Source organism: Mus caroli, unplaced genomic scaffold, assembly GCF_978045245.1.
Source record: "Mus caroli unplaced genomic scaffold, Mus_caroli_1 scaffold_2, whole genome shotgun sequence".
In the NCBI taxonomy this organism is placed as follows: domain Eukaryota; kingdom Metazoa; phylum Chordata; class Mammalia; order Rodentia; family Muridae; genus Mus; species Mus caroli.
Genome location: NW_028227257.1, coordinates 58,906,270 through 58,929,733, shown reverse-complemented (window position 1 = coordinate 58,929,733; position 23,464 = coordinate 58,906,270). Strand labels below are relative to the sequence as shown.

The window sequence follows — 23,464 nt, the reverse complement described above, 5'->3', positions numbered from 1 at the left end:
TCCATTTACAAGTTGTTCAGTATGATGTAAGTGTTCTCCCTCAACTGAAGGAACAGTTATCATAATAGGTGGCCAAAAAAGCTGACGGGCAATGCCAGGGCCCAGGAGGCTCGGAACCAGTCGTAGAGACCCCAGGCTGAGTTTCGACCTAGAATGAGACAAGGAATGGGAGGAAAAATCACAGTTCCGTTCCCCAGGAGCCTTTGATGCTTCAAATTTAGCTCTGTGTCTAGATCCCTCTACTCCAGAGATTCTCCTGTGTGGGGTCTGAGGACCAGACAGCACCAAGTTAGGACTTAGATGGACTCTGGGTCAGATGACAGCTTATCAAACTATGCAGTTGGTAACGTACCCAGCTGCTCTGGGATCTCCTTCCCTTCGTGTTGGGCCCACGCAACTGCTCGCCGCTGCTCAGGACTCAGATAGGCCAACTGTTCAGGAGTAACAGCTACAGCCTGACCCCTGGTGAGACTAGATAACTGGATGGGGTTGAAGACCACCTAGAGGAAAGGACAGGAATCAGTACATGAAACCCCATTGGACCCATGCTCTCCCTGTGGTAACTCTAGGCCCCAGTCCACCAAAACTCACTGCAAACTTGGGAGCAGGAATGACAGAAATGGCAAGAGGAGTCAGGCCTTGGATCTGTCCCTGCAGTAATGCTGAAAGAGCCAGGTCTGGGATGCCAGCTAGTGAAGGAAGCAGAACACATCTATCCTAGTCCATCCACAATGTGGAAGACAAACCCTGACACCTAGTGACAAACTGTGGCCCAGCTTCCCTACCTGCTATTGTGCCAATTTCAGTGAAGATCTCAGGCCCCCAGTTACTGACTGGGCCAAAGCCACCAGGCAACACAAGGAGATAGGCCAGAACTTCCAGCTGTTCCTCAGAGCATGGGAGATGCAAGCTACCCAGGAAGAGAGCCGCTTGGCTGTGGAGCAGTAGGAAAAAAGGGAGAAGAATTCAGCTTCAGTGGCAGAGGCTGTGGTCATAAGATGGAAGAAAAGATCCAAATGAACTCCCTTCCTTCATGGGACAACTCTTTCACGAGCCCATCTCTACTACAACACCACCACTCCAAATCTTCCGTAGGTTACCTAAACTCCCAACTGCTGATGTGCTGTAACTCCTCTGGCCGCAATCCACAGAGTGTGTAACCCAGTGCTGTCAGATAAATGAAGTCCAGGTGGCTCACATGCCGACCACTCTGCCTTAGGAAACTGGAGACCACGGCTCGGAGCTGGGGAGGGTGGGGTGGGGAGGACACAGGATAAAGAGATTAAATCGTGGGGAATAAACGGATGGGAAAATGAGTAGGGGAGTGGAAGGGCTACTAAACTGTATTTCCTTGTTACTAACATCGAATGATCCAAAAGTTATGGAGAAAATCAGGGACGCACCCTTGCCCTCAAACAATAGAAGGAAGAGGAGAAAGGGGAAAGGAGAAAGGAGGGTAGAGAGTACTAGGAATCCAGAACCTCAGAGAGAATGAGTCAGGTCCTAAGGTCACAGTGTAGAGTCCTACGAAAAGACAGAAGCTGACTGTGGTGACACACTTGTCATACCAGAATTTAGGAGGCACAGACAACAGAACCAGGAGCTCTAGGCCATCCTCAGCTATGTGATAGGCTCAAACCCAGGGTAGGCCACCCAAGACTTGTCCAAACAAACAAAAAACCAAAACAAAACAAAAAACCTAGAAAAGATAGGAAGAATGGCCGGAAAGGATTGCATGAGAAAATCCCTTGGGTCTGGATAATTGAGAGGACTGGGTCTACAGGATGTATGTCTGGGGCAAGGCAAGGAAGAGAGGAGGTGGTACCTGCATGGAACTCCAGCCATCTATTTGCCCCAGGCTGCTCAGCACACCCCAGTCCACCAAGGTAAGCTCCTGCAGTTCCCGTTCTCCTAGACCTATCAGGAGACGGCCCAGCTGCAAGATCTGCTCAGGACGGAATCCTCGAGGGGGACCCCACAACTAGGAGGAAGACAGGAACCATGTGAGTGGAACAAACGCTAGACTAGGCAGCAGATGCTGTGGGATCCTGGCCAGATCTCTCCCCTTGTTTTTACTTTCTTCTATAGTAAGATGAGTTTCTCTGATAAAAGATAAAGGGTTACTAAAAGGCTGGCGTCTACATAGGAAAGAAGAGCAAACTCCAGTCCATGAATTCGAAGCTTTATATGCACCAGACCCCATGAAGTATCTGCTAAAGTGAAGATGCCAGATCCAAACTCCAGAGATTTACTTAGTCTGGTCCCCCAGCAATTGCCGGTTAAGAACTTGCTCCCTGCTGGGAGGGCGTGGTGGCACACGCCTTTAATCCCAGCACTCCGGAGGCAGTGGCAGGCAGATTTCTGAGTTTGAGGCCAGCCTGGTCTACTTTGCGTTTTCACCCATTTGGTCCCATTAGTCTCTCCATCCCTAACCTGCTTGGCCTTGCCCATGGCTGCCCGTAGTTCCTCAGGACCAAGTCCTGGATCTCCAGCAAATAGTGACAGGCAGTCTTCAAAGTCTGAGAGTTCCATCTCTGCGATTTGTGTCGCAGACCAGGCCGCTGGGAAGGTTCCCCGTATGTCCGCACAGTTTGGTACAGGCTCTGAAGGAGGAAGGCAGAGACAAAGGGTCAGTGTGATACTAAATTATGCCTACAATGATAGTTATAGGTCATCCAACCTTTGGATGATGGAGCGGTGTGGACACCATGGGCTAAGGAACAGTGACAATGAGAACTCAAGAGTTCACGTGGTATCTGAACTATGATCTGACTGGATACAAAGTCATCTTGTGTTAAACAGAACACAGAGGAGATTGCTTGGGTACTTAATGAAGAACTGAGTTAGAATCCAGGTCTCTAGCCTCTTGATTGTCTCCTTCTGTTTAAGGAGTTCCCCAGGAGAGAGTTCCACACTTTGCCAGGCTCAAAAGAACAGGAAAATAGAATTCTGGGCTAAATTGCTGTTTTGTTTTGCTTTGTTTTGTTTTTGAGACAGGATTTTACATAGCCCAGGTTGGCCTTAAATCTGCTATGTAGCTAACACTGACCTTGAATTCTTGATCTTCCTGCCTCCATTCCCATGTGTTTGGATGACAGGTGTGTACACTACCACACCTGACTTTAAACATCTAAGGGGTTATAAACTGCCAGGATTATAGACCCTTACAGCTAGAAGAGACCTTGAATATCATCTTGTAACCCTTGTTGACCAAACCCCAGAGATCAGGAAACCTGCCCAGAGACACAGCACACCTAGAGCCCAGCTTCCCACTCTACCATGTTGCTTGTGGTGGAACCAGGGGCCTGGTAAATGTCAAGCCAAGCTCAGCCACCAACAGTCACCCACCCAGGCCTCCAATTGCACTGTTTGTCTTGACACCTCTTCTCTCTCACACACCCTGATGGGCATATGAGTATTTGGGGAACTTCACCTTGGAGACCCTCAGCAGCTGGATGCACAATCCCAGCTACCAGAGCTGCTTTCTTGTGGGCAAGCTGTGACTCCCCACACAGATGGCCCACTCTGCTCTGCTCCCAGCTTTGATGCTTTCCCAGAAGCCTCTCCAGCGTCTCTGGGCCCAAAGCCTCCTGCAGGACAGAGAATAAAGGGAAGGAAAGGTAAGCTGGCAGTTAGGGCCAGGTGCTATCATTTCCAGATCCTACATTGGGTATGGGGGCTCATGCCTGGAATCTTAGCACTCCAGACGCTGAAGCAGAATTGCCATGAATTTTCTTTTTTAAAGCCAGCCTGGGCTATAGAACGAGTCACTCATTTGTGGCTGCCACAAACAAACAAAATTGAAAACAAAAGCCATAAACAAGTCCGGCCTTTGTTTAACAGTCTTGCCTGAAACAAGTTGCCCCGCTCCCCCTGAGCTCACTCCCCAGAGCTACCTCTCAGTCCCCTTGTTCCTTCACCTCACCCTGGGGATTGAGGAAATAGCCTCAGCAGACAGAGTGAATACTAGGCGTCCAGCTTGCTCTATTTCATCCTGGGTCCACAGTTCTGGTTTTCTAGGGGACAGAAGGGATAGCATAGAGTTGAAGGAACTGTAAGGACTTTGACATGCTGTGACTGGGGAGCCAGGGTACCTTCAGGCATGTGGAATGGGATGCCACTCTGGCTGATGGTCAAGGACATAGAATGTTACCAAAGGACCATACCCAAGAACAGGCTCCTGCAACAGCAGCCATCCCAGCTCTGTGGCAAATGTCTCTCCTAGGCAGAAGCCCTGCAGCTGACTGAGATGAGACAGTAGAATGGGTAAAGGGATCCGTCGCGTGCTCTCTATTCCCAGGAATCCAACCAAGGGGCCTAGTGTCTCCAGCACTTCTTTGGAGATTGGGGTCTCCTTTGGAGCCTGGAGAGGGGCATCAAGCCTTGGAGAATGCACCTGACTCAGAGTACCAGACTCTTCAATCAAGATACCAAGTCCCTTGACCCTCCCTCTGCTTCTACTTCCAACTTGGCCTCTATGAAGGCCATTGCTCTTGTTCATTGCCTTAAATAGTGAATGAGCTCAGACAGAAGCAGGTAGAAAGACTGAGAGGCAGAACCCAAAGGATTTCTTAGACTCCAAGGGACACAAACATGAAACATGAAGCAGGTTAATCAAAGAACAGAGCGGCAGATCTAGAAAGCCAGTAGGTAGATTAGCAGTCTAGGACTTGGGCCTAGAAGTGAAAGAACACTATTTGAGGGGCAAGGATTGCCAAAGACAGCAGATCTTGGTCTGATAGGGTAGATACTTACCAGGTTTTTAAGTGCTCGCTCTGCCAAGACTGTCTGGTGGAGTGGAGTCAGTGCCAGCAGCTGCTCTGGAGCACCTTGGACCATCTCCACCACCAACATAATGGAATCATTGGACAATCTGTCCATCAGCTGGATCCTATTATCGAAATTTGGCAGTAGTGACACTCAAGTGGATCTGAGCCAAGCTGAGAAAGGCTCAAGTCCCACATTCCCAATATCAGACCTAAACCTGTGACTATACAGAACTGACATCCAACAGTCCTGAGCCAGTTCACACCATGTGCTTGAAGGGACAGAGCAAAGAGAGTGGCTATCTCTAGCTATCTTTTGAAACAATCCTATCTGATGTGATGAACTCAAAAGCCCCCTGTTATTAAACACTGTTCAAATCTCCTATTAGTCTCTCACAAGTAAAGAACTTCGGTTTTCTTGTTCATGACTTTTACCTCAGCTGGGCAATTAATTACCTTAGAGAACCAATGTAGTTAAAGAGATTTAAATGGCCTTAAAAAAAAAAAAAAGAACAGAACGGAAATCAGAAGTGGTGCTTGTCTTCTATATAGGGTTGAGTGCATGAATACCAAAACCTACAGGAAATCTTGCAAGCAAACAAGCATGGGTGTTATCTGCCCCCACCAGCCTCACACCTCCAGGAAGTCTTTGACTGCAGCCTTTTCCTACTCTCCCTTGCAGCTCAGATGGCAAGGGGCTGGGAAAATGAGGAAGGAAGCACATGCCTGAGGTCTTCATGAGCTAGGGGCTGGAGAGATGGCTCAGTGTCTAAGGGCACCATTTGCTCTTCCAAAGGACCAGGGTTTGATTCCCAGCACTTTCATAGGGGCTCACAACCATCTGTACTCCATTTCCAAGAGATCCAACACTCTCTTTGGTCTCTGTGGGTACCAGGTATTTATTTGATACATAGAAATACATGTAGCCAAATACTCATACACATAAAATAATAAATTATTAAAAATATGAAGAAAAAAATGCCAAGTGAGAGTGTGGTGGCACATGCCTTTAATCCCAGCACTTTGGAGTCAGAGACAAGTGAATCTCAAGGAATTCGAGGCCAGCCTGGTCTATACAGTGAGTTCCAAGCCAGCAAGAGCTACAAAACACAATGAGACCCTTTTATTTTTTTTATTTTTTTTTGGTTTTTCGAGACAGGGTTTCTCTGTCCTGGAACTCACTCTGTAGACCAGGCTGGCCTCGAACTCAGAAATCCGCCTGCCTCTGCCTCCCAAGTGCTGGGATTAAAGGCGTGCGCCACCACGCCCGGCGAGACCCTTTTAAAAAGATACTCATAAACTAGAATGTCTGGCATGGAGGAACCTTAGCTTGCCTACTCTTCTCACCCTAATTCATACGTGAATTAGCTATCATTCCTTCCATGGGACCATCTACCTTACATTTGAATAGTATAAATGATCAGAAACGCGCTACTTCATTTGTATTACATTGTGCAAAAAGAAAAAAATCTGTTTACCTTATTAATCCTAGTCTTGCCTCCATGGACCCACTCATAAGTAAGTCTGTACACTTTTTACTGGGTACCTTCTCTGGGATCTGAGGGCTCTGAAACAAGCTCTATTTCTCACCCCATCCACTCCTCTGTAGAGCACTCCTCTGGTGCTCTAATCAGATTACAATCCTCTAAGACATAAATAGACCATTTCCTCCTTTATTTCAGTTACTACACATCCATTAATGTAGCCTAGAGCTTCCCTAAATTCACCTGTTGGCACAGTATTAGCTTCCCTGTACCAGGGCCATTCTTGGGAACAGATGGACTCACAAAACGACTTTGAAAGAGTCCTGTTTGGGGCTGTATATGATGTTAGGGAAGCACTAGCCAGAAAGCTACCTCTTCTGGGTATTTCCCAAGTGGGAAGCTTCTACTCCAAGGTGAGGGTCCCAAGGTCCCCGCATCTCCAAGCATGCACTTACGGCAAGTCCAGGAGTAGCTTTGTGTCAAGCTCACTCAGTTCTGGCCCTAGGGTGGTCAGCTCTGGCTCTGGCATTGTCATCCTCCGCTGTAGCTCTGTCCAGATACAGGCCCGCTAAGAGGTATAGGGTAGAGAAAGCAGGGTCAAACAGAACTGAGCATGGCCCCCAGGGTTCTTAACCAAGGGTCCAAGCCTCCCACTAGTACCTACGTCACCCTCTCACCAGGCTCTCTCGAACACCAGTGGGCAGCTGGTAGAGCATGTGTACCACATCAAGAAAGTCAACCATTGAGCTGATCTGCTGCAGAAACTCGCAGGTCATGCCTCCTGCCAAGTTGCCCAGAGCCCTGTGCACATGTGGGAGGGAAGATGCTCTGTAACACATGTACTGGCTTGCCCGATCCTCCATACCAGCACTCTCAGCACAAAGGCAGATGCTCAGTGATAGTCGCCTACAGCTTGTGAAATGTTTGTACATAGATAACATCACTAGCGTTCCATAACATCCTCACTGTTGAGCAGTGAGAAAATAAGGGATATTCTTGACACCAGTCTACTAGAAGTAAGTTGAGACTAGAGCTATGTCTTCAGGTTCCAAAGCCCCTGGTTCTTTTTACTGTAGGTGTAAGTAAAGTGATACGGACTTCTTTCTCTAGTGGCTCTAAAGTCACCTTGAATTAAATTAAGAACACCAAGTGACTATTGGGACTTTCTACCAGGCCAAGTGATGTGTTAAAGCTCTTACGTGTCTTGATCTTATTCAGTCTTCACTAGCACTCTATTTTAATTCTTATTATATAAAAGAAAAAGATCTGAGGTTTAGAGTGACTAAGAGACTTAACTCTTGGTAATGGGGTGTGACATGGGCCTAAGTTTTCTGAGTCCCACAGCAATAACTGGATAGCTGTGGCACTGTGGCAGGGTAGGAAGAGAACAAGAAAGTACTTAAGAATAGCAATAACAGAAGTAATGCCAGCTCAAATGAACCAACTGTCCAACATGGCTACTCACTGCAGATTCCTCAGGGTCAGGTTGGTAGGCACTTGCATTTTCTTCCAGAGAAACTGTGCCTATAAATAAACAGAGAAGAGCTTCCCAGGGGAGGTACTGTATTGAGGGCCTCAGAAGGAAGCCTGGGGCTCTATTTCTCTACTTTGTGATTCCTACCACCCCCTCCCCTTTTCCAAAGCCCTACTCTCTTCTGATCCAAGTAATAAGGAGGAAGGAAGGAAGGAAGGAAGGGAAGAAGGGAGGGAGGGAGGGAGGGAGGGAGGGAGAGAGAGAGAGAGAGAGAGAGAGAGAGAGAGAGAGAGAGAGAGAGAGAGAGAGAGAGCAGTGAAGCAGTGGTAGGGATAAGGTATCAGAGTAAGGTCTGAATAAAAGAAGCAGAGAAGACAGAGGGTGAGATCTAAGGGCAGAAAAAAAGAGTTACCTGTTGCTCAGACCAAGGCAGCTGCCGATAGAGTCTTCGGTTTGCTAGAAGAGCCGCAGCGTCCAGCTGTAGCAACTTTAATGGGAGCAGGGGAAGCAGGCAGTCTGGCCAAGTGGTGGGCTGCAGGCAGTGATGGGCAGTGTAGCGATGGGTGAGAAGGTCTGTACTAGCCCTCAGAGAAGGGCAAAAAGGGACCAAAGCTAGGATGGGGTGGAGTGGCACCTGCCATTGCAGCAAGGACTACTTAAGTGTCCCCACACCTCGGGCTGCTGTGGCTGTATTGTGCTATTAGACACCTGATTAGGCCCCTAGCTTCTCTCAGCCTCAGTCTTTTCATCAGAACACAGGAGGTTGGCCTGGATGGCCTCCTCCTTTAGGTTTTGACCTTGTGAGATAATGGGAGCACACTGCTCTGCTCTGCTCTGCATCAGGAACTGGGATCCTGTCACTATCTGTGTGGGCACAGAGCTAACCTGAACTTTCAGAGCCACTGCAGGGCAAGGGTGTGAGGCAACACTAGCCAGATAAAACCACCCAGAACATGGAGAGCTGCTCATTCCGGAGACCCCACACATACCTGCCCAGGAATGCACACGGCCGAGCCGGCACCTGCTGCACCCATATTTTTAACACCATCTTTTACCTGCACAAGAATTAACAGTGTGTGTGTGTGTGTATGTGTTTGCATTCCCTGGAAACAAAGGTGTCTATCCCCTATATCCCACTCTTTCTTTCTCCCTGTCCTCATACCCGAAAGGTCTGCAGCAGAGCTGCAATCTGGCAAGCTGAAAGCCTTGACAGTTCAGGGCCCAGGCAGGAACAAGCACCAACCAGAACTCTCTTAGGGATGGCCTGGAGTGTCTGGGGGCTGAGACCTGGCAGGAGAGGGTGCAGGGAGCAGAGTTCCTCCAGGGACAGCTAAGAAACAAGAGAGACAAGATGTCTGAAGAAGAAGGGCAGGACGTTAGAGAGGAAAATAAAGTAGGGTCGTAGCCATGAGGGGAGCTGAGAGGGAGGAGAGGGCCAATACAGGAGCCATGGGACTGGGGTACACAGCCCTCCAGGAGTCACTGAGAACTTCCTGCTACTTACATCATGCCTAGGAAGGAGCCTTCCAAACAACAGAACAGCCTGTGATGGGATGGAACAGGAACAGTTCTCAGGCCCCATCAGCCAAGTCTCAAACTGATCCCTGGACCTGCCCTCTAAAGCTTCCGGTTCTCTCTCAGCCACCACAAGAACCAACCTGTCTGGGGGTCCCTCTGGAGCTGAGACAGGGCAAGGAGGCATGCCTTGTTGACATATGGTTCCCCTTAAGGTGTTGATAACATCTCCACATAGGGTTCTCGTGATCAGGGCTTCAGAGAGTAAGTAGGCTCACCTGGGCAGGTGTGACACTGGCTCCCTGTAGGGCAGGAAGCATGGCTCTAAGCTGGCTCTCTGAGAGCTCCTGCAGGAAGCGGAGGCCCAGCTGGGGAAAGAGAGGTGCCCAGACCCTCAGCTCTCGGGGGCTTAAGACAGTTCCTCCAGATGAACGCAACACTCCCAGAAGTTCATATGCCACCTGTATCAAAAGAAGTCTTAGAACTAGGGAGAGAATATAGCTGTGCCCAGGACTGCCTTCCCAAATGCACATCTGGATTTACCAGGGCTTGAGCTAGTACTTGGAACCAGGCATAGGACCAGAGTAGAACAGGTTCAAGATCACCGGGGTGGGGGTGGGGGTATGCTGGAAAGATGGCTCAGCAGTTAAGATCACTGGCTGCTCTTCCAAAGGTCCTGAGTTCAAATCCCAGCAACCACATGGTGGCTCACAACTATCTGGAATGAGATCTGATGCCCTCTTCTGGGGTATCTGAAGACAGCTACAGTGTACTTACATATAATAAGTAAATAAATCTTTAAAATAAAATCACAAAGGGTATATATAATAGGGTAGGGATAGGAAGCAGAGGTAAGAGGTGAGAATGACTAGACACTCAAGAAAAGAGGTGACAGGGAGCCCACACCACTGTGCTTGAGCTTGGTCAGCACGATTGGGCAAGTCACTCACACCGTCCCTAGGGGAATCTGGGATCTTTCAGACTTGTAGCAAAGGGCTCACCCGTCCTTCTGGGCTGAGGGTCCCATTGGCCGCACATTCCAGCAGGCCCTGTTCTACAGGCCCCATTGGATCACTCAAGGGTACCAGACTCTGTAGCTCCTCAGGACTCAGGAAACAGGCCAGGGACCCAAGCCTGAAGGAGGCATGCAGTTGGCCTTGATGTGGTTCCAGATGAGTACCCAGGCACCAACTATTTGGTACGTGGAGTAGGCATATAAACTAAACTAGGAAACGTGAGCCCCATATATCAGTTTCCCTCTCAGAGCCCCTAGCTTGCCAGGGCCCCTTCCTCCTCCCTTGTTCTTCCTTTCTGCAATACCAGCCCTGCTTCTATACACTTCCATGCTGGTCAGTCATTGACTCCACCACAGCCACTCACCTGAGCACCTGCTCCTCCCCATCCTCCATGCTCTGGTTTACTAGGCTACGAAGCACATGTCGGGCGTGTCCGGGCCCAAGACCTGCTACTGGCCAGCTATCCTCCAGGGCCTGGATCTGAGATGGGGGAAGGAGAGGTGGGGTGATGGTGAGACAGGGACCCCATAGGGCACCCCACTAGGAGATGGTTCTATCAGAAAACGATGATTCTCCGACCTGGTGAGGGCTGAGCTGGAGAAAGCTCTCCAGGGGCAGATGGGGAAGCAGAGGCAGGGCTGCCCACAGCAGCTCCTGGGGCCAATCAGGCACTTCTCCAAACAGCTCAGGGGCCAGCAGTCGTTTTGCCAGGGCCTCCTTCTGCTCAGGCTTCATTCCTGAGCTGTGATCCCTGATGGCAGCCAGGCTAAGGAGAGTAACAGGTCTTAGCATTTTTCTTACATCCTCTCTGCTATAGTCTTGTCGCTGTGGACAGGAAGGAGAGTCTCCCTGAAAGGGACCTCTCTGTAGGCCGATGGGCTTGACGGGCAGGAATAGTGCTTACACACTGTCGTTGGCCAAAAGGGACGGTGGGAAGCGCATGAGGTCAGGGACAGCCAGGAAGGGGATGAGTGGTGACATGTCGATAAAGAGTTGGGAGGTGAGGCGTGGATACCGCTGGAGCAGCAAGGCTGTCAGGCGGCCCATGGCCTGCTCCTCGGATGGTTGAACCTGCAGGAACAGAGAAATGGATGCTGCCTCCGAGCTTATTCAGTATTTTCTGCCATCCCTCTTTGGGGTTCCTCTTTTCACTGAAGCAAACCCCCAGAATGCTAAGGATCTGGGTCCCTTTGATCCTTATATTCTTGCCCCACCTTCAACTTAGCCCAGGAACGAAGCATGAGCGTCAGGAAGCCCTGTGCAGCCTCCATCTCTGCTGAAAGCACAAGCTGCTGAAGGTCTTCTGGAGGCATGCGCAGGTAGGCCTAGACACAGGAGGCAATGGTAAGTGTGAGCTCGGTGGCTAACCAGCTCAAGCCGTGGCAGGCAGTAAGCTGCCCATGTGCCCTCCCCACACCTGCTACCTTCACCAGGGTCCTCAGGGCCCAAACGCTCTTCTCTCTCTGGAGTAGATCCCACAGTACAGGCTGGTGAAGAGAACATACAGGGAGAGAGTGCTGTCTCTCCATCCCCCTAAGTCTCCCCCAGGCACTTTAACTCAGCTTCGTGAGGATGCTTGCGTGCCCTTCATCTGAAGCTGGTATGTGCATCTCTTCAGATGGCAGCCCCCATTAAATCTGGGACCATGTCCTATCTTCTCCTGTACTCCGGTGCCAAATACGGGTAGGCTTGAACCAAACTCCAACCACTCAAATTCCGTTCCACTCAATCTCGGGCTTGAAAAAGTGGCCCTAAGACGAGCTAACAAATCTCACAAAGTGCCTTTTACATAACAGACATTCGATGAATCGATTACGAAATGCAATATTTTAAGTTCCTTTGGCATTCAGAGAAGAATCTACAGTGCAGGAAAGCATTACTCGTCCCAAGATGACAGTAATTTATGCAACAGTTGAACCTAACCAGGCTTGTACGTTTTCAATCTCTCTCTCTTATTCTTACTTTCCAACCTACAATCCTCACTCAATAGGGAGAGAACGAAAATCCTTTGCTTCCTGAAGCAGAACAAGGGAGAGTCGGCAAGTGAGAGAATCATGAAATGAAGTTTATTGCTTGCATGTTTATGTATCATGCACCAGGCTGAACCCACAGCACAAAGCATTCCATATGGTCTTTGCAACTACCCTAAGAGTCAGCATCTTGTTACGCTCAGTTTATATATGAGAAGACAGAATAACCTGACTGTGGTTGGCAGCCCAAGCGCATCAAGCTCTCGAGCTGTGTACTTAAATCACTTGGAGTACTACACTACTTCTCTATATCAGGGAAATTTCCTGGGGTCCCTCCCCTTGCTCCCAGGGCTTTCCCTGAGACCATTCACTCACACTGAAGCAGGACAGAAGCTCCATCTTGCTCATACCAGAGCCGAGGCTGAGGGAGGAGTCTAAGCCTGGTGGGGTTGGCTCTTCCCGCTGCAGGTACTCTCCGACCGTCCTCAGTACACTTCTCCGGCCCTCTGGGCGGAAGGCATCCCAGAATGAACAGTTGTCTGGGAGACTAGAGAGCAGCAGGGCTTGACCTAACATCCCCTGCGTCTCAGCACCCCCAGTCCCTGGACCCAGAAGGAAGGTCAGTAGGCGCAGCAGGTAATGTAGGCGCGTGGGGTGGGCGAGGGCTGGAACGGAGGACTGACAGCGTGGCAACTGGGATAACATGCCAAGCAGAAAAGGACCAGGAGCCAGACAGAGTGGGGATGGTCCCAGAGGGGGCAGAGAGGGCAACAAGGGGCCCAGCATGCCTTCTAGAAAGCAAGTATCATTTCCTCCACGACTAATTCTGCATTGGCCTGCTAGCCAAGCCCAGAAGGGAACCAAGGCTTCATACAGAGTGTCATTGGCACAGACCATGAGCAGGAAGCTGCCCCCATCTGGGCAGCGTTCCCCACAGGGCCCAACGCGGCACGGTGGAAAATCAGTGGCGTCCAAGGTGGGGCCCCGACACACATGCTGAACCCAAGCCTGGTTCCGCGGGGGCACAGCCTGCAGACTGTCCTCCACACACAACCGTTCAGCCCACAGTGTCTCATTCTCCAGGAAACAGCCCCAGAATATTTCTGGGGTGAGGGGCACAGGGATCAGGCCTGGTGGACAGCTAGTGGGGGGTGGGAGCAAGCCAGCACAGAGCTGCTTTACCAAGCGACGATTGGGGCCAGACAGGGCTGAAAATGAGAGGTTGCCGCAGATCATATCCAGAAATTGATCAGGAAACTGATCATGGCAGGCTTGGAGCCAACCTCGGGCACCTGGTGCCCACGAGACTGCGTACCATACAGCTGTCTGGCAGATGACAGCTGTGCTAGGAGGGGGTTCTGGGGTGGTAGGAGGGGGCCTTGGGGTGGCAGGAGGGGGCTGTGTAGTGTCAGGAATGGGCTGCGTAGTGGTAGGAGGGGGCCGTGGGGTGGTAGGAGGGGGCCGTGGGGTGGTAGGAGGGGGCCGCGGGGTAGCAGGCTTGATGTGCTGGCAGAGCAAGTAGATGGAGAAGTTGGAGATGCTGTAGGGTGGCTCTGGGCCTGAGTGGTTCTCGCAGAGGGCCTCCACAGAGATGGCTCGCCGCTGTCGAGGGCTGATGTGAGCCGCAGGCTGGGAAGCCCTGGGCAGAGGCACACCTCTGCTCAGGCAGTGCAGGAGAGCAGGGGGTGGAGGTGGTGATCCAGATAGAAAACCCAGTGCTCGGGCGTCCCAAGAAAGGTTGTTCCGCATGCCCCTGGGTGCACAGAGAGGAGCAGGCAGGACAGGGGTCAGTTCACACTTCCTCCGTTGAAGATTTTGACTCTAGCTCAGAGCTCTGCAGGGGGCTTTTAGGCAAGCACAGGCCTTTTCCTCAGATAAGCTCCCTGAGAAGAAAGGTAGTACTGACCGGAGTACTAAGGCCAAGGAAAGAAGAGAAATCTATGCTGCCAAGGCACAAGATTGCCTGGGACAGCCCACGCCTGTTCCCTTGTTTCTTCCTTCTTCACCTGGCTTTGGGTAGCTTACAGACAACCCTTGATTTTGGCCTCCTATCAGGAAGTCATTAGGACAACTGAATATGTCTGTGCTCTGGCGTTATTGTACTGAGACAGAGGAGTACAGTTGTGCCTCTGTGCCCCCAAGCTCACGTATAATAGCGCTATATGCTCAACGTTGTTCTAAGCGGTTTATACTTTGTCAACTCTTTTTTTCTTTTCTTTTCTGAGACAGGGTTTCTCTGTATAACTCTGGCTGTCCTGAAACTTGCTCTGTAGACCAGGCTAGGCTCGACCTCAGAGATCCTCCTGCCTCTGTCTCCAGAGTGCCGGGATTAAAGGCGTGCGCCACCATGCTTAACTTGTCTCAACTCTTTGTATTCCTCACAACAACTCTGTAGTGGTAGTTATTTTGTTTTACAAATGGGGAAAGTGAGGCACATATCACATGTGTCACATGACAACGAAGAAGGAGAGTTGAACACCAACCCAGACATCACACTCCAAAACCAATCCACACTCCTCCTCTTGGCTTCCTCCTTAGTAACGGGGGCTGATGCCCTCAGCACTCTATCTACAGGTTGCTGAGACCCAACTTCCCAGAACTGGAGGTCGCCTGCTACTTACCATAAGAGCAGCTGTTGAAGGTTGCCTAGGAGGGAAAGAGCAAAGAAGAAAATGACCCCATCTCACTTTCTTCCCCTGCTACATCCCAGCTCTTGCCCTGGCAGCACTCACCTCCCTGGCACTGCCCACTGGCATCAGGCTCTGGCTGTCCCATAATAGAAAAGACCTCATCTTGCAGAGAATGAGTGACTCGTAGTAGCCCCTCCTGGAAGGCAGCATAGAGGGGGGCCCCCACTGTGCGCAGCAGACCACCCCAAAGAGCTTCCTCAGAGCCCAACTCTCCTGCTGGGGTAAGCAAGCCCAGCAGACCCTGTAAAAAGTGAGGAGCTGGCTCTCTACCATCAAGACCTGTGGCATTGGTTGGGTCCACACTGGGCTGCAACTGCACCAGGGCCTGCCAGCGTGTACCCTCTAATAACAACATCAGAGAAGGCAACCAATCAGCAGCCAGGACACAGTCAGAAGGGCCATCACGGGTGCATGGGGGTCGCGTGGGGGGAGGGGAGCCTCCAGGAACTAACGCTCCCAACAATGCCTCTACAAGTCCACCCAGTACACCTGCCTGGTGCACCAAAAAGTCCCGGGGAGTCTGTTCCTGTCCCAGGAGTGCCAGCACATCTCCCAGAAGCCCTAGCATTGGCTCCCAGTCTGGGCTACCTCTCAGTGTCACGAGGAAATCATGGAGTCGCAGTGCAGGGGGCTGGAGAGGTGGGGGCTCTCCCACCGGTCCCTCCCCCATCCTCCCAAGCTGGAAGGATGAAGAAATGTTGGCCAGGAACGCAGAGAACCGTGATTGGCTGAGGGAACGCTGAGGAGCTTGGTCCAGAGTGGCAACGAATGACTTCAGAAGGGAGAGACCGGCATCCAAAGACTGAGGCCCAGTAGGGGCCGAAGTCACTATAAGAAGAGAGACAACAAAGTGAGTTCCAGGACAGCCCGGGCTATACAGAGAAACCCTGTCTCGAAAAAACAAAAAAAAAAACAAAAAAAAAAAAGAAGAGAGACAAGAGATCACTAAAGGAGAAAGGCCTAAAACCCAAACTTTTCCCTTGAGCACAATTCCCTGCTGAGATCTGAAGACGGAAGGCTGCCGGTACCCTACAGTGCTTTCAAAAACCTTAGTGTCACCCACAGCAGCAATCTCTGCCCACTTCCTTGTCTCTTTAGCTTTATCTAAATGGCTAACCCTCACACTATTTATTACTTTATATACTTCTTGAGACAAGGTTTCTATACGTAATCTAGGCTGGACTCAACTCTCAATCCTCTGCCTCAGAGTGCTGGGCTAACAGGCACAAGCCACCATACTCATCTACCATACACTCTTGTCTCATTAAAGGGGGATGGCTGACCAGTTAGATGCCTAGCAGGTAAAGGCATCTGTCAGAAAGCCTAGCGACCTGAGTTCAAATCCCAGAACCCATCTGGTGGAAGAAGAGAGATTGAAATCCTTGTATCTACCTGTTTGCACACACAGTTTTAAAAAGAAGGGAAATCTCTCTCTCTCTCAATCTCTCTCTCTCTCTCTCTCTCTCTCTCTCTCTCAACCTCTCTCTCTCTCTCTCTCTCTCTCTCACACACACACACACACACTTTTAAAAGGAGGGCAAGGGCTGGAGAGATGGGTTAGTGATTAAGAGCAGAGTCTACTCTTTCAGAGACACTGAGTTCAATTCCCAGCAACTACATGGTGGCTCACATCCATCTGTAATGGAATCCAATGTCTTCCTCAGGCTTGCAGATATCTACATGAAGATAGAGTGCTCATATACATAAAATAAAAAAGAAATAAATCTTTAAAAGAGGGGCAAGGAAGTTACACACACAGGTTTTTGTTTGTTTTTGCTTTTCTAGTTCAGCTGTCTAGGAACTAGCTGTGTAGACCAGGCTGGCCACTAACTCACAGATCCACCTGCCTCTGCCTCCCAAGTGCTGGGATTAAAGGTGTGCACCACCGCCACTCAAGTCACAAACACAGTTTTAAAGAGGGGAAAGGTTATTTGCCTTCATCCCAAGCCTACTCACTGTTCTCACCTTCCTGCGGCAGGAGCGATAGGAGAAGCAGCAGCTGGGGCTGGAGGCTCAGAGCCATATTTCCAGGTGCACACTGGGTCTAGAGGTGAGTTCTGGCTATCCTCAACGTGAAGGGATAGCCAGGTGAAAACAGGGCATTGTGGGCAGGCTGGGGTTCCTCTGACACTGTCGTGTGGTCTCTCAGGAAACAGTATCTGTAACCTGACATCACACCTGTCACCGGAGCCACTGAATACCTGATCCTCTGGCTTTGGGAGAAGGGTGTACTTCTGTTAGAGGGGCCAATGACAGGGGATCTCGGGGCCCTCAGAGTATTACCCAAGGAGACGGCATGAGTTAAGAGCCAGAGAGAAGAAGGCAGACTAAAAATATAATCTGGGGGTCTACAGAAAAATGTGATCAAACAAAGAAAGTACAAAAGGAGTTTGAGAGACAACGGAGATTTGAAGAATTTGAGAAATGAACTGGCAGCCAGCAGTGGGCAGCGAGAAGATATTAAGATAGATGTTTCAGGGCTGGTGAGATGGCTCAGTGGGTAAGAGCACCCGACTGCTCTTCCGAAGGTCCAGAGTTCAAATCCCAGCAACCACATGGTGGCTCACAACCATCCATAACGAGATCTGGCGCCCTCATCTGGAGTGTCTGAGGACAGCTACAGTGTACTTACATATAATAAATAAATCTTTAAAAAAAAAAAAAAAAGATAGATGTTTCAAGGGTGGACTATTTAGGAAGAGGAGAGCTGTTTCCTTAGACACACTATCCAGAATCCCACAGTATTGGTGCTGAAGAGATGGCTCCGCAGCTGAGAGTGTATGCTGCTCTTGCAGATGACCTGAGTTGAATTACCAGCACCTGAATTTGGGTGGTTCAGAACTGCCTGTAACTCCAGCTCCAGGGGAATCTGATGTCTCTTGCCTCTGTGGGTGTCTGCACTTAACCTGCCCATGTCTACACAGATACAACACACATACACACATAAAAATAAATCCTTGGAATCCTGCAATATTAAGGAGTAGACAGGACTTCACAAACCACATAGGTAAACCCTTCAATTAACAGGTAAGGAGAGAGACTCAGAGAGCTGTTACTTGATTAGGCCGTGTAAACATTGCAGTTTCTTTTTCTCTCTCAAGTTAAAACTCTCTACACATGGAATCCTATTCATGGGTTAGAAAGATTTCATTCAATATAAGCTGGTCTGTCCAGAGACTGGCCACCTCTTCTTGCATAAAAAAAAACCTTATGATGCAGGTCTAGAGGGATGGCTCAGCAGTTTAGAACAGTGACTGCTGCTCTTCCAAACCCAGAGGACCTGGGTTTGATTCCCAGCATTCATATAGCTGCTCACAACCATCTCTAATTCCAGTTCAGGGCATCTGACCTTCTCTTCTGGTCTCTGAGGGAACCAGGTATGCACATGGTGCACAGATATCCATTCAGTCAAGTCACCCATCATCATCGTATCATTGAGATAGGGTCTCCCCAGGTAGCCCTGGCTGCGATGGAATTCTCTATGTAGATTAGGCTGGCCTCAAACTCACAGAGCTCTGCCTGCCTCTGTCAACCTGAATGCTGGGATTAAAGGAACACACCATTACATGTATACTACACTTTTTTTAATTAATTAAAAAAATCAAACTAGGTGGTGATGGCACATGCCTTTAACACCAGCACTTGGGAGGTAGAGGTAAGTGGCTCACTGAGTTTGAGACCAGCCTAGTCTACAGAGTGAGTTTCAGGACATCCAGGGTTACACAGAGAAACCCTGTCTTAAGCAAACAAACAAACAAGTGTGTTGGGCTGGGAATGGTGGCACAGGCTTTTAATCCCAGCACTCAAGAGGCAGAGGCGGGATGATCTCTGTGAGTCTGAGTCCAGCCTTGTCTATATAACAAGTTCTGGGCTAGCCAAGGTTACATAGTGAAACCATCTCAAAAAAAAAATCAAAATATACATATGCCCTATATTATAACCAGAGCCAGAGCCTGGGTTCTCTGCCCAGACACTTTGGTGTAGGTTTTTACAGGATGATTGGTAAAGTTCCTAATGTGGAAACTTTGTGAACTCTATTTCTATTTCCAGAAGTTGAGTCAAGTGGCCATTGGTCTTGACAATAGCCTCATAGGGAACTTGAAGTTCCCTAGGGTGGTGCAGACCCTGGTCAAAACATGACAGCAGTTAATCCTTGCCAACAGCAGCTACTTGGCCTCAAGAACTGATACTGTTGTCTCTGAGGGGTGGAATAGGTTGCCCCAGCTACACTTCTGGGTGGCTGCCTAAACCTCAGCAAGGATGAACTGTGCTAGTTTTTGTCAACTTGACATTAACCTAGACATATCTGGGAAGAATGAATCTCAACTAAGTAACTGCCTCTATCCCATTGTCCAGTGGCATCTCTGTGGGGCATCTTCTTGATTAATGATTGATATGGGAGGGTCCAGACCACTGTGAGTGGTACTACTCCTGGGCAGGTGGTCCTGGATAGTTCTTAAAAGCACGCTGAGCATGCCGGGGGAACCAGTAAGTAAGCAGCACTCCTCCCTGGGTCTGCTTCAGTTTCTGCCTCCAGTCTCTGGCCCTGAGTTCTTGCCCTGACTTCCCCTGAGTGGGGACTGTAAGCTGCAAGAGGAAACAACCCTTTTACTCTGAGAGTTGGTTTTGATCAGTGTTTTTATCAGCAATAGAAAATCAAATTAAGACAGCAGCATAGAACAGGAGCACCCTGACACTGTGATAAGACAGGCTGGGGCTTGCTGATCTTGTTCCCTCACTAGCCTTCTTTACACAGAGAGAAAATGGATAGTTAAGGAGAAACCCCTCTAGATGACAGAGACTAATTCTCTGAAACATATAAAACACCCAGGCTGATAATAACTGTGGTAGAGTCCAATGGCCACAAATGCCTTAACCTAAATCTGCTGACCAGGGTGAGGTGGCTTTTGTGCCAGCATGGTCTTCAAAGCCTCACCTTTGAGGAATTCCCGTAGGAAAAAGTCAACCATTTCAGAGCCCTTGGTGGGCAGCAGGTAACATACAAACCTTCTTCGGTAACCTGAAGAGTTGATCTTCACGTGACTGACCAGTTCAGCTTAGGGAGAGAATTACTTGTCTTCTACCTTGCCTCTGTGAACTCTAAAGTATGAGAGCCAGTCCTGACTTCAGCACTGTTTCCAGGCGACTGCCTAAACCTCCAAAGACAACACTGTAGCATTCCATGAGTGAATCCCTGGGGCTATCAGGCCCTTCTGCTGCCTAGTGTAATTTGTCCTTTGGTGTTTTACCATAGAAGCAGCTCCATTTTCTCTTATATGTCCCCATGGGTTTTTACTTGACTCTAGTTCCAAATAGCAATTTATAGTGAGGTTTCCCCCAAACTTTTCCCCCTGTTCTTTCCTTAAAACACTTCCCCATTCTCTTCCCTAAACCCTTGGGCAGCAAGACGGTTCAGTGGGTAAAGTGTCTACTGACAAGACTGATGGCCTGGGTTCCATCCCCAGAACTACATGATGGTAGGATCTTGCGCGTTCGACTTGACCAGCAAGAACAACGCTGCAACAGGATCCTTCTGCACACATCTAATAGGAGAGCTTGATTGTAGAGGCGAAAAGACCCTCAGCCCAGCCCTGGTGCTGCTTTATATAGGCCTAGGAGAGGCGTGTCTCACACCCGGATTGTGTTGTGTTTGGTTGATGCTTACTACCTCATTTGCATTCCTACATCTGATTGGTTACTTTCTCTCTTATCTGATTGGTTACTTTCTCTCTTATCTGATTGGTTACTTTCTCTCTCTTCTGATTGGTCAATTTCTCTCTCTTCTGATTGGTCAATTTTGGTCAATTCTCAAAACCTCATCTTGGCAAAAAACTTTCCTGCCTATGTATGTGTGGTGGCCAGCAGAAGCCTGTGCCACTCTGCAACGGCACATGTGGCTTCCCACAGTAGGAGGGAACCAACACCAAAAGTTGTTCTCTGTCTCTACGGGCACACGCATGCACACACACAGCAACATGAAACAATGTTTTGTGTATATGTGTGTGTGTACACCGTGTATCAGTGAGAGTAACAGATGCTTTTACTGAAATACATTATGTACATGTATGAAAATGTCATAATGAAACTCATTATCACATATAATTAATGTGGTAATAAAACAATTTGTATAAAACCTTTTATAGACAGGGAAATTGAGGCCCCAGGAAATGAAATGAGCTAACTCATGCCTCCAGTGAGTTGAATATAGCACAGAGATTCTTCAAAGCCAGCTCAAAGTTGGGAAGTTAAACCATCTAATGCATCTTTTGCCAATATTTCCCCCTCTGCCCACCAAGGGCTTCACATCCAGTCTGAAGAGCAAAGGACAATCAGGAGATAGTCTTGGCTGCCCAAGGTAGCTGCTGGTGTCAGCCCATCCTGCAATGCTCCTGAATGTTTGCCTTTGATTCTGTCACCAAGTATAATAAATTATTTCCCTCTCTGTGTACAGAATAGTAAAAACTAAGACAGCTTGGGTTTAAATCCTCATTGCATGTTTACTGACTATGTTTCCTGGGAGTTTTTAACAACTACTTATAGCTGAGCATTCTGCCAGACATAGCTATGCATTCTGTAACTCAGGGCCTGAAGCAGTGTCATGACTGCAAGACCTTTAAAACAAATAGTCACCTCATGGTATTCCAGAATCTCAAAGGATTCCAAAATCTATTCTAAAAACCCTAATTTAAAATGCAGTAGTACTTACATTTATACATATCTTCCTGCACACTTTAAATCATATCTAGATTACCTGTAATACCCAAAATAAAGCAGATGCTATGCAAACAGTTCTTATATTATCTGTTGTGGAATAACTACCAAAAAATCTGCATATATTCAGTATAAATATAATTAAATTTTTTTGGTAGGGACTGGAAAGATAGCTCAGTGCTTAAGATTACACACTGCCTGCCCCTAAGGAGGCTCCAAGTTTGTTTACCAGCACATATGCCAGGCAGTTTACAACTACCTGTAACTCCAGATCAGGGGGATCTGATGCAGCAGTCATCTTCTGACCTCTGAGTGCCTCCAGACACATATGTATAGACACACATAAATGCACACACTCATAATTTTTAAACTTTTTTCAATTCATAGTTGAATATACAGATATGAAGCTCGTGGATACAATGAGTTTGCTGTACAGAATTATGTTACAGAGTCAGGAAAGGGAATGAGAACTCACCTGTGGTGTGACAAAACCTTTCTTGGGAACGCACCCCACACACATTTACTCACCCCAGACAAGTAACCCACAACAGACCAAAGCATTGATAACACCAAAGTCCAATTTGGTGATTCAGTGAGTTTTTATTGGGGTTACAGAAAGATGGATGAAGAAGCAGGAATGGCTCAGAGAGCTGTATCACCAAAGCCCATCGCAGCACAGATCACAGATCACAAAGCTGGGAACCTGGAGCAGTCTGCACAGCGTACAGGCAGCTCAATGGGTTGGAGATTGTTCTTCCCAGATACCTCGGTTGGTCTAGACCTCTTCCAGGTATCTGGTCTGGTCTGAGAGTCTTCTTTATAGCCCGGCTTTCTGACTGTGAAATGTACTCTCATCTTTTATTACTCTCAGAGGGAAGAGCCTAATGAATCTGGTCAGTTTCAGGAACTTCCTGAAGCTATGTTGAATTTTTTACCTCCTGCTTAGGAAGCTTCCTGCAGCATGGGATGTTTCAAACCTTGGAGGAAACAGTTAGACAACACCACCTAACTCAAAATGGGATTCAGTTTGGTAGTCCACATGATACTGTAGTGAGCAGCAGGTAGGTAACCTTTCTGCTAAGGATGCAGACTGAGCTAAGGGTTGGAGTAAGTGTATTAAAAGCTGTAAGTGGTTATTGCTTACAGTTAAGCAAGATACAATAAGACAAATCTCAACCTAAAGTCGTCAAAGAATAGAACAAGCAAACTAAAGTTATAGGGGTTCAGAGGAAAAGCAAAATCATGTGTCCTGCTAAAATGAAATGAAATGCTGGGAGAGGGGTGTTGGAATACTGTGATGTGATGGTTGGGATGGATGGATAGCCAGCCAAAGGAGTTAAGAACTCTGAACTATCACTGGACAGAAGCTCCCACAAGGTGACCCCTGACAAGACTGAATGCCAACCTTTGTAAGCTGCAATTATTTCTCTCCTTCTTGCGTTGTCTCCTGTAACTATTTTGAACTACTTATTGCTTACTGCATAACCAAGCATTCCACACATTTTCCAGATCCTTTGTAGTCAGATGATTCATTCTGTTCAGTGGATTGTGCCTAACCAATGAATTTAAGATCTAACCAATACCTTAACCATCTCTGTCCTGTTGAGGCAAACAGAAACTGCATGTTGGGACAATGCAGGGAGACCAAAGCAACCTGAGGCTCATAATTACCTCATGGCTTTTGTGGTTGAGCTTCATTAAATATAAGTCACCTAGTCCTCTTTTTTTAAATTAGCTTTAAAAAAAAATGTATCGGTTATTTTATTTACTTACATTTCAAATGTTACCCCCCTTCCTAGTTTCCCCTCCACAAACTCCCTATCCCAACCTCCCTTCCC

The 23,464-nt window shown here is 48.5% G+C and overlaps 1 protein-coding gene across 1 annotated transcript; it reads right to left on the bottom strand.

The window, feature by feature from the left end:
• Positions 1-59: 59 nt before the first annotated feature.
• Strc (stereocilin) lies at positions 60-16,938 on the bottom strand. The gene is made up of 29 exons (XM_021156511.2): positions 16,881-16,938; positions 14,958-15,743; positions 14,847-14,871; positions 12,601-13,978; positions 11,680-11,742; positions 11,470-11,580; positions 11,160-11,326; positions 10,835-11,021; positions 10,620-10,735; positions 10,241-10,373; positions 9,518-9,700; positions 9,229-9,267; positions 8,887-9,054; positions 8,714-8,779; positions 8,137-8,256; positions 7,716-7,774; positions 6,928-7,051; positions 6,706-6,818; positions 4,756-4,891; positions 4,167-4,363; positions 3,926-4,016; positions 3,434-3,590; positions 2,434-2,603; positions 1,826-1,981; positions 1,101-1,243; positions 786-934; positions 592-689; positions 353-500; positions 60-148 (listed from the first exon to the last, which is right to left on the bottom strand). Exons 1-29 carry the CDS (start codon positions 16,936-16,938, stop codon positions 60-62), a joined length of 5,430 nt encoding a protein of 1,809 aa, XP_021012170.1.
• Positions 16,939-23,464: the final 6,526 nt, after the last annotated feature.

Excerpts from the sequence above, each read along its gene's own strand:
- Strc (XM_021156511.2), bottom strand. The coding sequence starts at position 16,938 with ATGGCTCTGAGCCTCCAGCCCCAGCTGCTGCTTCTCCTATCGCTCCTG. Across the intron at positions 9,268-9,517 it reads CCAGTGTCACACCTGCCCAG|GCTGTTCTGTTGTTTGGAAG; the intron begins GTGAGCCTACTT and ends ATCCCATCACAG. Across the intron at positions 3,591-3,925 it reads CTATTTCCTCAATCCCCAGG|GAGGCTTTGGGCCCAGAGAC; the intron begins GTGAGGTGAAGG and ends TCTGTCCTGCAG.